The sequence below is a fragment of the Trachurus trachurus genome (assembly GCF_905171665.1).
Source record: "Trachurus trachurus genome assembly, chromosome: 14".
NCBI classification, from domain to species: domain Eukaryota; kingdom Metazoa; phylum Chordata; class Actinopteri; order Carangiformes; family Carangidae; genus Trachurus; species Trachurus trachurus.
In genome coordinates this window covers 19810228-19825360 of record NC_139903.1, presented here as the reverse complement: position 1 = coordinate 19825360, position 15133 = coordinate 19810228, and the positions used below count along the sequence as shown (strand labels likewise).

General features: G+C 39.9%; 1 protein-coding gene across 1 annotated transcript; it reads left to right on the top strand.

The window, feature by feature from the left end:
* Positions 1-249: 249 nt before the first annotated feature.
* Positions 250-13422, top strand: LOC310997010 (glycerophosphodiester phosphodiesterase domain-containing protein 5-like). The gene is made up of 17 exons (XM_083986577.1): positions 250-361; positions 1067-1202; positions 1749-1972; positions 3247-3350; positions 4926-5019; positions 6203-6262; positions 7257-7355; positions 7460-7553; positions 7651-7796; positions 8245-8327; positions 9326-9476; positions 10300-10524; positions 11711-11868; positions 12058-12205; positions 12395-12477; positions 12583-12662; positions 13169-13422. The coding sequence occupies exons 3-17, from the start codon at positions 1799-1801 to the stop codon at positions 13249-13251; spliced, it is 1782 nt and encodes a 593-aa protein (XP_083842703.1). The 5' UTR covers positions 250-361; positions 1067-1202; positions 1749-1798; the 3' UTR covers positions 13252-13422.
* The last annotated feature ends 1711 nt before the right edge of the window (positions 13423-15133 follow it).

Below are 15133 nucleotides of genomic sequence, written 5' to 3'. Positions count from 1 at the left end.
CGAATTAAAGGATGTAATCATTTGCATAGCGAGTCATAATAATGAATATGACAATAATGTTACCCTGTGAGATGTCTTATGTAGCCTATAAACAATAAAAGGCTGTAATGAAGTAAAAACGACTTGTGCGTTTTCATGATGGTGCTGTTGTCTCGAAGATGTTACATTTCTGTTTCCAGTTGTGTTTTTGAAGGCGGAGCGTGTCGTTTCCTCTGCCCGTGTATGTAAATGTGTTTGGCTTCACACAACCTCATCACCCGAACAAGAGAGGCCACTTGTTTCGGAGCGATAACCGAGGGCTGATCTGCGCACTGCGGCTTCTTCTCCCGCCGTTTCCCCGGCGAGCAGCACCGGCCTGGAGGTAGGACGACAGCATGGTGACATTAATTTGTGATGATGTGTCGGTGATGGAGAGAGACACTGGAGCTGCTCCGGTGTCGCTGTGTTTTCACTGATGATCAGGTCTCAATAGGTCCTGGTCTTTTCCATTGTGCGCGGCTCATCACCAAAGTGCATTGTGAACATCTGTAATTTTGAGAGGATCACTTTCGCTTGCCGCAGCAGATCAACAATTTTACTTAATTAAGTATTTGTAGGATGTATTAAAACGCTGTCTACAATTCGGCTCACATATAAAACATGAATGAACTTGCAAACCAGATCTGTCAATTAATTTTTACAATTAAGAAGAAACAATCGACGACGATCATGAGCAGGATTTACCAACATAATGGCCCCTTTCAATGTAGTTAGTCCATCCAACACCACCAAGATATTCTAAGTCATATTAATCCATTATTTTAACTCATAATGCTTGCAGTTTTGTATTGTTTTTTCTAATGATTATTATTGGTTGTTTGTCTGAGTTTGTTTAGTTTGAGTAGGCTACAACAGGTGCCACCACATGATAACACTAATCTACAACAGCAGATCCAAAAACTGTTTAACTGTATAAATTAAGGCCTTATTTAAGTTGATATGCTTTGTGCTCCTTACTCCATAATCTGTCTTTATGCACTCTGTGTCCATGGATTGCATTTAAAGTGCTCTGGTATCTGTTCTTCAGGGAGCGTTACAACCAGATGAGCTGTCCTTTGTTCCCGGGCTAAGATAATGTTCCTGAAACACACAAGAGTTGCACAAGAGCTGTGATTATCTGAAGAAGTGACGCCTGAGGGTGAAGGACGAGACAAGCCGATGAGGTCTGTGCAAATATGAAACTGAAACTAATAACATTTGATTTACTTGACATTTCTGATAAGTTTTTGCACAAAAGAACAAAAACAAACTGTATCAACTAACTGGAATTTTCCCAAAGGAGGTTGAATCGAAGGCAACTGGACTCAGTTATTTGTCTGGGAAGACGTTTCACCTCTCATCCAAGAGGCTTCATCAGTTCAACTATCTAGATAGTTGGACCAGTCCCAGCCTGGTCAGATGCGTACATGAACTGATGAAGCCTCTTGGATGAGAGGTGAAACGTCTTACCAGACAAATAACTAAGTCCAGTTGCTTTCAATTTAACCTCCTTTGATACTATGACCTGGACAAATGAGAATATGCACAGGCTAACTGGAATTTTGCAGTTTTCACACATTTCCTGCAGAGACTTGATAACAGGCTGTTATCTAGGAGGCTGCTGTTTTGTTTGTTTAAACATGATGTATCCATCAGCATCATAATGTCACTGTAAAGTCTGTGGTTGTGATGTTGCATTAGAAACCTTCAGGTGGCCTTTTTGTTTTCAGGTGTGTGTGAGCAGGAATGGAGGGTGTGTGAGGGCCCCTGTGTGTCAGCCATGACGCCCTCGTTGTCCCGGCTGCAGTTGGGCCAGATGAGGGGCCTTCGTGCCAAACTGCTGAGGCGTTATGAGCACCGGCCTCTGGTTTGGTGTCTTTCGGGTCTGTACGGCTGCCGCTGGAGACGCTACGAGAGGAGCTGCACTCAGCCCGAAGACTGCTGCTGCAACAAGGTCAGACAACATCCACCCACTGCACAGATGTGGTTCACTGGACACATCTGCTCCACTCAGTGTCTTAATGAGCATAGTAGATGGTCCTGGAGCGTGACTCACTGTTGACATCCCCAGCAATACAGTGATAGTTAATTTATTTCAGAGCTCAAAAGCGGAAATAATAATGATCAATAAAGCAGCTCATTGACAATTGATAACATAATAATGAAATTCATAATTTTTTAAGTAAATTAAAAACACCCACAAATATCTTAAAAGTTTTGTTTATGTATACATGTTTTAGGGTCATCTTAATGTGAGGTGTTTTGATAATAAACACTAATACAAGTTGTTTATTACACTATAATATAACTGTAAATAGCACGAAGAGTAGCTGTGTTAATGTAGTGTGTATTAATGTAATCACCTCTAAGAAAACACATGCAAAGACACAAATGTAGTTTTTTCATTTTCATTTTTTTTTTCATCATGAGTGTTTCTGGGCACACAACAAAATGAACTCTCAAGGCCACCGTAATTTAAATACTTAAAGCTAAACAGACAGACCTAAGTAAAGAGTTTTTGTTTTTTCTGGATCCATCTTGAAAATTTGATCAATTAAGATAATTAAATACAAACATTCTCCATCCTATTATCATGGGAGTGATGCTACTTTGTGTTTTTATGAGGCCACAAACTGAAAAAGGTTCAAATTCACCAGTAATGACCATTTCACATGAACTGGGTAACTCCCACTGGGTAATATCACCCAATTAAGTTTTCCTTTAGCTGTAAAAGACGGCTGAACCACTGCGCTCATGTTCCCTGGTGCTCTTCACACAGCCTGTAATTAATGAGACGTTGTTCATAATTAAACGGTAACATCAAACTAATGAGTCCTTGTAGGAGAACGTGGATCGTTAACACAGCTGGACGATGGCAGAGCGGATCAATAAAACAGTGAAATGTAATGATTCCACGCCGTGAGTAGGGACTGATTACATCTCATTGTTTTTATTGATTTCTCTTTTTTATCATGGTTATTTTTAATTCAGCATCAGTTTAACTGTGGATTAAACTGAACTGAAGCTGCTGTTGTGAACAGTAATGAGGCTGCGTCACAGGTTTACAATCACAGTTAAGCCAGTAAAGAGCTTTGCTGTGTGAACGCTGCTTTCTCTTCATAGGGGTCAACGGTCATTCTTCATCTCCTTGGAAACAAAGGCAAGAAAATGGGATAGAAAAAAAGAGAAAAATCTGTATTTACTGTTTCTGTGTTTGTGTTGGGACAGGTGGAAGGAGCCAGCTTTGCTCTGCTGGTGGCGTCATTCTGCTTAACTCTGGTCTTCCTCTACTTCTGGGGACAAGCCAAGAACGACTACAATGACTTTGACTGGTGGGTTGAGTAAATACATTACATGTGTAATCACACAGAAACATCACACACAGAAACGTCCCTGAAGCCAAATGGGCTGTTGGACCATTTTAAGCCTCCATCAGTCCATCAGTCCCTCTCTTCATATGCTCTGTGCAGTTTTTGCCCAGTACGCTTTCTGATTTAATAATCTATCATTTATAAAGCATTCTTTGTATATTTAGACCAATGAGTACATCATATACGCTTTAAAACAGTTATTAATTAATAATAGTAAATCATATACATTCACCAACCACTAGTACACATTGCTGCTTTTTAAATTGTACATTTAAGTGCTTAATAGTGTGGAGTGATGTGTGTTACCATGAAATTAAACTATAGAATAGAATAGAACAGAACAGATAATAGATTTTTGCATGCCGACATCAGGTAAAGAAGCAGTGCATTCACTCTAAACTTTTATTCTTATTAAATGTAGGTAATTTAGGTAAAATTGATTTGTACAGCCAATTATCATACACAGCAAATAGCGGCAAAGCACAATAAAGAAAGAATGTGAAGACAGAGATTCAGTGCGGAGTGTGGAAAGAAGGGGGTTAAGATAGGAATCAGTTGGCCGAGACACAGGTGTCGAATGGGGAGACTCCTTTATCCACAGGAGCCCTACTAACACGAGAACAACGGAGATATCTCGAAGTACACAACTTGACATGCCTTTTTATACTGAAGGAAAGAGTGCAAAGAGTGTGTGTGTTGAGTGGACATTGGATAGGTAGGTTTCATCCTGTTTACCAGACTCTGTGGCTATCTCAAGTCCTAAAAAGGGGGGTTGAGGGCTTTCTTAATTTTATTTACCTTGAACTTTAACCAAGATGTGAGTGGGTGTCTCAACCTGAGAACAACCTGCCCAAACCACAACTATAGAAGCCCTTAGTGGACATTAAAGCAGAAGTAAGTGATATATTTGTGTTAATATAAGTCTTAAATAGTTATCTTCCGACAGCAATCACTTACATAGAGTGTTTGGACTGAAACACGGGTCTCTCAGTCCCTCTGCTCTGCTCTGAGCCGAGGAGAAAACATTTATCGTATCCTACAGTTTTTATCCAATGAGGAGAGAGAACGGCATGCAGGGCTGTGTGTGCAGCCAAGGGACGCCGTGAATGTGGCGACGTAGGGACGAGGACTGTTATGGTGCGTTCAAGGAAACTCGTATTTTTCCGACCGTGAAGTGGTACCAGTTCGATCTGGTACGAGTTCACCGGTCGGAAGTTACGAGTGGCCGTTATAGTGACTTTCACCGGTAAAACAGGTCGGAAAAACACGAGTGGGTTGCCTGGAACGCTACAAAGTCGTAAGTTGTGACTTGAAGCTGTAATTTACGATTTCAAAAGCCTGCCTGGAACGCAGCATTAGCGAAAACGACCGGACCACTTACTTCTGCTTTAATTCATGCATTTTACTTCCTTTGTTTTCCTGATATAAATAACTAATAATTCCCTCAAGATCTAAACAAAATGAAACTTTGTCTTCCGAAAAATAGCAACATAATCAGCTGTTGTGTTTCTATCTATTGTGTCTTCAACTGTGCAGGTTTAACTTTGGGAACCTGGGCTTCTGGTTCCCCTGGTCTGTGGTGCTGCTGGTCATCGCTGCGGCCTTCTTCACCTACGTCGCTGTGCTCATGGTGAGACTCCAACACCACACTGACCGCTCCACAACTAATAATAACAATAATAATTCTATTTATAAAGCACTCATCAAAACAATGTTACAAAGTGTTTCACAAGACAATAAAATAATTAACAAGGTAAGATAAAAACAACAAAGATCGTAGCAACCACAAACAGAACAAAGAATACAAATAAATGAATGAATAAATAAAAATAAAAAACTATCCAAGAGCCTCTTATGAACAATTAGATCCAACCTCATTAGTGCCTTCAGCTCATTTTAATCACAGACACTGCAGCTATTAAACTGGTTGTAATGGGACAGTCTGATCAGTTTCATATTCTTAAAATTAATTTCCAGTGGATTGTCTTAAAGTGATTAACTGGATTCATTTAATCCCTTACTTTGTTTTTTCCACAGTGAAATGTCAGATGATGAAGTATTAGTTGTATTTTATGGTTGAATTAATCATCTTTTCTGGTTTCATTATTTATTCATTGGTTATCATTCTAATTAAACATCAGTTAATCAGATGCTTTGTGATCATTTCCATGACACTTGTTGTAGGAAAGTGATCATGATGGTGTTTAAATACATTTGCAGAAGTGGTACATTCTTCAAAATTCATACTGGATGTCAGACATTTTGTGTTGGTTTTTCATCAAAACTATGGTATTTTGTTTTAAGGAACAGTTAAGCATTTGGAAAATACACGTACTGCTTTTTGTAGAAAAAAAAGTTTGATGCAGGATATTGTCGTATGTCTGGAGGAAATTAGCTCGGCTTAGTTTAACATAAAGACTGGAAACAGCTGGCATGCCTCTGTCCAGACCTCTAAAACTCACCAGTTAACACACCATATATCTGGTTGGTTTAATGTGTAAAACACTGAATTGTAAAAGCGTTACAAGGTGTTTATTTTTTTGGCTTTTAAGATCAGTTACCAGGCAACCAGTCGACTTAAGGGAGCGACTGTTCCCAGAAATTTCTTGTTTTCTCACTACTTTGTCGTAGAAGATTTTATTGATTGATGGATGTAATTATCTGAGGATTGGGCTAATCAAGAATCTGTGTACGGTTGATTAATGAATACAAAGGTATGAAAAAACACCCCTGGATGAAGGTCAACATGTATGTGAGGCTGTGTGAGACTCTCGACTGTATCATTGGTGTGTTTGTCTTGTTCCTGTGTGCAGCTGCTGGCCGTGTGTCTGCTGTCAGAGGGCCAGAAGCTGCATCTACACTGGAGTCACAAGGTAACTGCTCACCTCCTCTTCCTCCTCCTCCTCCTCCTCCTCCTCTTCTTCCTCCTCCTCCTTTTATTTACTGGAAATCAGGTCTTTAAACTGGAATGAAAATGTCCACAGCGCCCACAGAGTCTTGTGTTTTTATTATGGACTGTGAATAGGAGGCTCAGCTGACTCAGCTCTGCTCTGCTCTTCCTCTCATCCTGTTGAGTCATTGAGTGTGTTACATAAATAAACATAAATAAATAAATATCAGGTGCTCCCCCATACACAAATCTATGTAAATATATTTAACTTCCAAATATGACAACTACGCATATATTTATGTTTGTTTCTAATGACATGTTTGGTAACCCTTTAATTTACAGGCCGCTGATTACGTGATAATGTCAAGAAATAGCCAAGAAATAACAAGTTATTGTGTAGTAATGTCAAAAAATAGCCTACAAATAACAGCCGATTTCATAGTAATTTAAAGGCAAAAAATTACACATGCTTTTCATGCTTTGAATTTTTTGGGAAAGGCCAGAATTTTTATCCACTAGGTTCTTGCAAATGTCAATTACAATCAATTATTTCTGGGCCATTTCCACCCAATCAATCGTTATTTCTTGGCTATATCAACATTACTATGAAATTGACTGTTATTTCTAGGCTATTTCTAGACATTATGACGCAATTACTTGTTATTTCTTGGCTATTTCTTGACATACCATGTAATTAGCGGCCTGTAAATTAAAGGGTTACAACTGATTTTGTATTATTGGTGCTGTTTGATGCTGAGAAATTCCCACTGTGGGACAAAAAAAGGCAAATCTTATCTTATGTTGTTAACTGATGGGAACCAGCTCAGATTAAAGCAGCGATGTGGCACTTTAATGTAGTTGAGATTATTTGATTTCATGCTGAGTGCTGAAGAATTAAAACCTGTAATATCTTCAGATGTGAGAGTGTGATGTTATTGAACATGATGACGATGACGATGAGCTTTTCTCTTTGTCAGATCGGGATCATGGTGAGTCTGACTTTCTCCATCGCAGCCACTGCCGTCTTGTCCGACCTGTGGAGTAAAGAGTGGAAGACGTTACTTCTCTCCTTCCAGGTGATTCTCTTCCTCTTCCTCTGCCAACAGCCCTCACCTCTCTGCTCCCCTCTTTGTCCTCTCCTCCAGCTGACACCTGTTTTTTTGTTTTGCACCTTCACCAGGTAACAGCGCCTTATTTACATGTGGGTGGAGTCTTACTGATGACGGCGCTGGCTTGGCCAATAGCTTTGCATTTTTTCCGCATCAGCAGCAGAGGTGAGGTGAACATTACAACTGTTTCCCAACCTGATTTAAAAACATCTACATCTATTATTATTTTAGTCAAACCTGACTGTGTGTGTTTGTGTGTCAGTGAGGCGCGGCCTGATCCTTGGCGTGTACCTGAGCGTCCTGTCTGCCCTCTACCTGGTGCCCCTCGGTTTATATTCTCCTTGTATCAAAGAGGAATGGACCCTGGGCCCCGGCCCGGCCCTCATCGGCCACAGAGGCGCCCCCATGGTGAGCAGGCAGGAACCAACCATCTAAATAAGCTGCTACACTGCGTAAACAACGAGCTACAAGAGTTTATAATGTCAAACAGAGCAGGAAATACAGTCAGACATATTTTCTCTGATACAGTGCAGCTGCTCTCTTCACGTCCTTCCTGTAATAACTGTTTGGAGCCCAGAGCTTCCTATTTAGCTCTGTGTGTAAACTCTTCTGAATAAATATATACATTTGTATAAAGATGTTTTTACTCAAGTGAAACAATGCTGCAGTGCTAACCACTGCTCCACCATGCCGCCCAACCCCGGCACAGTTTGACATATTTCCAAGATTTTACTGCACTGAAATATTTACACCAAGTCCTTGCATTTCCCCCACATGCAGTGACATCAGCTTCAAGTCTATTGATCGGTGTATAGATCAGTCTATTGATCATCTCTGTGCTTAACTCCCTGCACAGCTTGCTCCAGAGAACACGCTGATGTCTTTCGAGAAGTCGGTAGAAGGAGGAAGTAAAGGTCTGGAGACGGACGTCACCATCAGGTCGGTCAGCAGCTGTTTATACATCTTACATTTTTATCATTTTAATGACTATTGTCACTGATCAATAATCTAGTAGTTTTTCAAAAATAATATTTTGATTGGAAACTGAGTAATAACATAAAAATAGCAGGATGAGGAAGAAGATTTGGTATCCATTAATTTTGAGGCCCTTTACGTCATTATTGTGTTTTTATTTTTATTTTACCACTTTACTCTCATTCAAAACTAAGTATTCTACTACATTTACAGTATTTGACAACTTAACTTTGCAGATTTAGAATGATCATAAAATCATAATATCACAAAGATTTTGATTGATTATTATTGGAAGCAACTTGATTGACATTTACAAGCTGCTAATTTAAATTGAACCACCTTCACCAGCTGCATCTTTGAGGTTATTTTCCCACTTGAACACATCAATCCAATATCCAGTAAATATATTAAAACACATATTATTCTGAATAATACATCATTCTACACTGTTTCACTGTATTCACTTAAGCTCTTTCTCCAGCGCTAGGTATTTGTAATAATAATAATATAATAGTAATAATATGTGTAGCCGTTTGCCTAACATGAAAGAGTGTTTTACTGAGGGGATACATGAACACACATAAGGACACATGAAAGCAATAAAAGACAATAAAGCAGTAACGTTGCGAGATACTGAGGAGAGATAAGATCAGAGAGATGAAGATAATCCTGATGATAAAAAACAACTGATAGTGGTGAAAGTAAAACCATAAAACATCATCTAATAAATCTCAAAGGTTGATTTTAATCAAAGGCACAACCATAAAAATCAATTCTGAGCTGCTCCTCATGTGAATGTGTCAGCACAGGTTTCTTGTTGTATCAAAGTCGAGAGTTGATCAGTGTTACTCTCAGATGTTTGTTCTGATGTGAAACTTTTACAAAGTGAGATTTAATTATGGACATTGAACACAGAGACTCCGCTGACTCTGGTCTGTGCTGTTGTCCTGTCTTGGCTGTAGTTTTGATGGCGTTCCCTTCCTGATGCACGACCGCACCCTGAGACGCACCACCAACGTCCACGAGGTTTTCCCCAACCGGACCGACGCCCTGGCAGCCATGTTCACCTGGGCCGAGCTGGAGAGCCTGAACGCCGGCTCCTGGTTCTTCTCTGTGAGTCACCACGGTGTTCACTGACCAGAGCAGTAGAAACAGTAGAAACAGTAGAAACAGTAGAGCTGAAACACAGGCTGAGAGAGGGAGACTTCATTAGTGTTAACCAATAAACTTTGTTGCCCTCTGCAAAAACCAGAGAAGAGAAGTGAACGATGTCAGTCTGGTGATGTCATAAAGGGGGCGGGGCTGTGTGAAGTAAAGGTAACTCCTTCAGAAGCTGGAGATGTGGATGTGATGAGGAGCAGATGATGAAGACAGGAGGTGGAGTAGAGTTACAACAGGGACGATGTGATTGGCTAGTTGAGACTATGGCAAGATCTGATTGGCTGAAGTCAACTGAGAGGACGAAAACTAGATACTGGACTTAATTTTCCAAGTTCAAGCAGATGTGTAGGATCTTCTCTGTGTTTTCATTTTTCCATCAGGTTGAACACACTTCTGTGCTTTCATTATAATAATGGCATTTTCAAATGAAAACTGGGCACGTGATTCATTGCAAAAATACTGCAAACGGGAAGTTACTCTGGCAGCCTACATCATCGTTTGCAAAAGAAGCTTCTTTCAATGTGGAGAGTGGAGTTCACCTGTAAAAACTAAAGAGCAGGAGGGAAGTTTTTAAAAAGCTGGTGAAGCAGCAGCAGCAACAAGAGAACTGATGTAGAAAGTGTGGTTTGTTTTTTAGCTCATGTGGATCACCACACTGGTGGCAACTGTGTACATTAGTATCCCACAATAGTGAGTGAGATGAAGAACATATCGACCTGTTGTAACTTCTGTTACATCACCCTATTAATTACCTATTGATGATCGTCCTTTGCAGCACAATCCGTTTGGTACGGCCGGCTCTCTGGGAGCGGAGGAGCGGCAGCAGGCGGGGAACCAGTCGGTGTGCAGCCTGCAGGCCTTGCTCCAGCTGGCAGCTCACACCCAACAACTGGTCATCTTTGACCTCTACCGCCCGCCCAGAGGTCATCCGTACAGGGACACCTGGATCCAACGCACGCTAGAGGTGATCCAGAACGAGTCCTCCATCCAGTCCTCACAGGTGAGACAGCACGGCTGCTGTCACGACAACACGCACACACACACATACAAACAGAACATATACATTACGGTAGAAATATATCCCCTCATACAGTCACAAATTTGCATTCACATGTATAATAATAAATGATAAACTAAAAGAAATAAATAACTCATGAGATAAAAAAAAAATAGAATAGTAGAGTAATATGACAAAATCTAAGTAATATAATGAATTAAAGTAAAATAAAATAAAGAAATAAATTGGTCAATAACAACAATGATGATAAAAAATAATAACAGATTGTAAATAAAACTAAATAAATCATTAATAAGAGTAAATAATACTTTCATCCCTTCAATGTTTCTTTTTCAATCAGTGATACATGTTTTGTTTTGTTTGACATAAATGAGTCCCAGATACATCATCAAGATCAAACTCTTTTATCTTTAACAGTATAAGGCAACATCTCTGCGCAACACAACACATCATCATCTCCTGGTGATGTTGGTTTCAAAATAAAAAAAGTGCCATCATTCTTCTTGCATGGAGAAATCTAAAATCAATACTTTTCATTTGCGTCATTGTTCTGATAAATTTCTTGAGTAAACAAAACGTGAAACGCCCCCTCACACCATCGCTTTTCCCTGCTTCCATCTGCCAGATGTTATCGGCCCTTCAAAACCCAAACCCCCAGGCTGCAGAACAGCTTTACCCCCAGGGCCAAACAGAAGTGAACAAGCATGTCAAGCCAGCACAACTGCACTTTTTTACAAATATGGGACTTGGTTCAATATTGGATGACCTTAATTCTTGTTTTCTGATATTATGTTTTTAATATACTTAGGCATGTGTGAATGTGAACATTGTTTTTTGAGGCTGCACAAGTAAATTCTTATCGTCTTATCGTACAAATCAGAATCAGAAAAACTTAATTGTACAAGAGCAGTGGTAATTCATCTTTGACTCTAAGAAATGTAGAACACATGCTTAAAAACATCAAAAACACAGTTAAAAACAAGTAACAACACATAGAATAATGATAATAAATATTTTAACCATCTGTGATACATTTTTAGGGAGCTATAGTTTTGTTTAGCTCCACAACGTCACAACAGACTCCATCACAAAATCATAGAATGTAACTCAATGTTGTGTTGTTGATATTTACTTTCACCATCTGTGTCTGTGTGCGCTCTCTGACAAGGTGCTGTGGCTGCCCTCAGATCTCAGGGCTCTGGTGCAGGAAATGGACCCTGAGCTGCAGCAGACGTCTGGGAGTCGGCTCCCTCTAGATGAGCTGCAGAGCAACAACATCGTTAAACTCAACCTGCACTACAGCTCCATGTCTGCAAAACTTGTCAGGTGTGTGTGTGTGAGGTTTATCGATTAGCATGAGATTCTATGCAACAATTCTAAGAAGTTACTTTCCCACCTAAGGAGAAATTCAACCCTAATTGTCACTTTTAAGTAGAAAACTGAAGGTGTTTTAAGGTGCAGCTGGACCCTGGTGTGTAGTAACACAACACTGCTGCTCTCCTCTCTTGTGTGCAGTGAGTATGAAGCTGTGAACATCACCACCAACCTGTACGTGATCAGCCAGCCGTGGCTCTACTCTCTGGCCTGGTGCGCTGGCGTCCACTCGGTCACCACCAACTCCCCCCAGCTGCTCAGCTCCATGAGCTCCCCCCTCTTCCTCATGGTAGGACTCAACACAGGGCCACATCTGTTAGGTTTTACCTTAAATCAACTGTAATGTTTGTTATTATCTAAATATTTTCATATTTTGAGACACATTTCTACATAAATAATAATTTATAGTTCACTTACTTTCTTCTTGCCACTGTGTGAGACCCTGAACTCTCTGCCTCCTCTCTCTCATCACACCCAGAGTCCAGATCAATACAACCTGATGTGGATCCTCACTGATTTGCTGTCACTCGCGCTGATCCTCGTCATATTCATGTTCCACAGGTGAATCTCACACTCTCAGTTCAAAACAGTGATGGTTAATCAGCACTAAGAGCTTCCAGTGCTGAGGTCAGAGGTCACAGTGTGGACTTTGTTTTTATTCAACAGGTGGCGAGAGCGAGGACTGGCTTTCTGTTCGGGCAGCAAACTCACACTGGACAACGGCACTTACAGCAAATTCAAGACAGGTGAGATAAAGAGAGGTGTTCAGGCTGCATGTTACATGAGTCAGTCATGGTCGATGTAAAGATGAAGAGCTAAATATGAATGTGGAAGAATTTAGAGCTTGAGGATCATTTATTAAGTCTGATTGTTGTTCTTTTGAACTGTTACAAAAGAGAGAAAAAAGACAAAATGCACAGAAATCAAAGCTAAAGATAAACTTGACTTATAGTGAAAGTCAGAAGTTTTATTCAGTCGTAGTTTGAATTATTCCATCATAGAAAATGAGTCTCATATAATATTAATAACACATTTTCACTATTTACTGACACTTTTAAAACCACAATAAATCTGGGAAATAACCTGCAGTGCAGACTAATCGATAATTTAAATATTCATATATTATATATATTGCATATGTGAGATTAAACTGCTGCTGTGTCCCTTTTATTCACTCACAGCCTTCACTGTTGTTATGTGACAAAGTATTTTATTAATTCACCTTTTCTCTGGGTCTGGTTCTGGTTTGCAGAGATGAGTGATATATGGTCAGTGTCCAGCGCCAACTCGCAGGCAGAGAGGACGCCAAACTTGGCAACTGTGACCGAGCACTGACCAACACCCGCTGACCTGGCAACGCTGAGCCACATACTGCCAACCTGCAAAATCTCAGTCCACTTTAAAGTGATGGAAATGTTCCTTCACTTTGTTAGTAGCTGGTTTTATCAGCCCTCTGCACAAACATCCAATATATTAAAGTGATTTTACCTCAGAAATAATAAAAAAGTTTATTTGATTTTGAGCTGATTTTACATTCGCTGTGTCCAGTGGTAATGAGTCATTAATGAACTTCTGTAAAACTCATTAAGATGTTTGTATCATGTTGGTTTGACCCAAAAACAAAGTTTATGTACGGTAAATGTTTGTTATAGTTTTATGGGAGTCATGTGTCAAATGTACAAACCATGAGATTAAAATGACAATCTATGATTCAATTTATTTCGTGTTCGACCCTAAAAATCACCACAAACGATGCTGCATTTCATTAACCTGTTATCCATTGTTGATGCACGGAGCAGCCATCTTGGATTGCGAGCTCAGGGCATGGATGTATTGGATGTATTATATTACAGTAACATGGCTCAGACATTTCTAATGTAACGTGCCATAAAAGCCAATGAGAGGATCCTTCTCCAGGTGAGTTCAGTCACAGTGAAGACATCATTCACAAGGGACTCACGTGAGACTGACCAGTACTGGGTACAGGTTTTTGGAGAAGTGGAAGTGAAGTTCGTTTAGTGTCTTTAGGAGGAATTTGCAGAAAAACTGACAAAATGATGTAGTGATGGGTGAGGAAGTTTAGAGTTCATCTGCTGTGGAGACGTCGTCGTCACTGTGCTCACTGAGATCCAGGCCCCTGTCCAAGAGAAATGCTACTGGCTACAAACTTGTGTAATTTGCCTCCAGTGGGTTTTGACTGTCAGAAAGCAAAGCAAGTTTCCACCTTAAGTTTTTGCACAGATCTGATTCGCTCATGCATCATCTGTACAGACTCCAATTTACATCCCACTTGATCCCTTGAAGTCGCTGTTGCTTCACAGACTGAACACACAGTGATTTCAAGTGTAATGTGGCATATCAGAGTTAAAACCATCTTATTGAGACATTTGAGCATTAAAGAGAAATGAATCTGTTCTTTGGAAAATGTTGTTTTATTCATGTCTACATCAGGATATGTGGTCACAACATGGATGAGACGATTTCTCCTTAATAAACATGGTCCAAAAAGTGTTACGATTATTTCTTTGCACTTAAAAATCAAAACTATTGCTTCATATATTTAGAAAAAAAGAAATCATTCACCGTCTACAGTTCAAGAACAATGGACAAGTTCTAGAAACAGTTCAGCTACTGTGGATCGGCTCATACAAACAGCTGGTGTTTGAACTTTGTGGCACACATTATGGTCTGTTTCCTTTCACATGAATAATGAACGTTGCAATATAAAATAAATCACCAGTCCAGTGCAGCGAGTTTTTAAATGTGTGGCAAACTGGGGGGACCAAAACAAAGTGATGACAGGAATGTGAAGGGTCAGTCAGTCAGGTCAAACCTCTGGTGTGGTTTGTGTTTCATATTTGAGGAGATTTGATGTAAAACACATTCAAAAGTGACTCTATGGTTGAAACTGGTAAACTGAGCATAAATACAGATGTAAATTTGAAAAATAAAGCTACTTACACATAGAAATAATCAGAAAGCAACAAGAGAGACGTTGTTATTGAGGGTTTTGGTCGTGGCTGTTTTCAGGCTTCGCAGCAGTTTCAGGTCCAGTTCATTCTCTGCTCATTAGCCCGTGATCGTTTGATATAATTAGAGATCAGGAGCTGGATTTATCAAACATCTTTAAATAAGGGTTTGCTGTAGGGATCAGTGAACATCTCCCCTGCAGCTCTTACCTCTTCAGTGACCCCTCACTGAGATGTTTGATAAATCC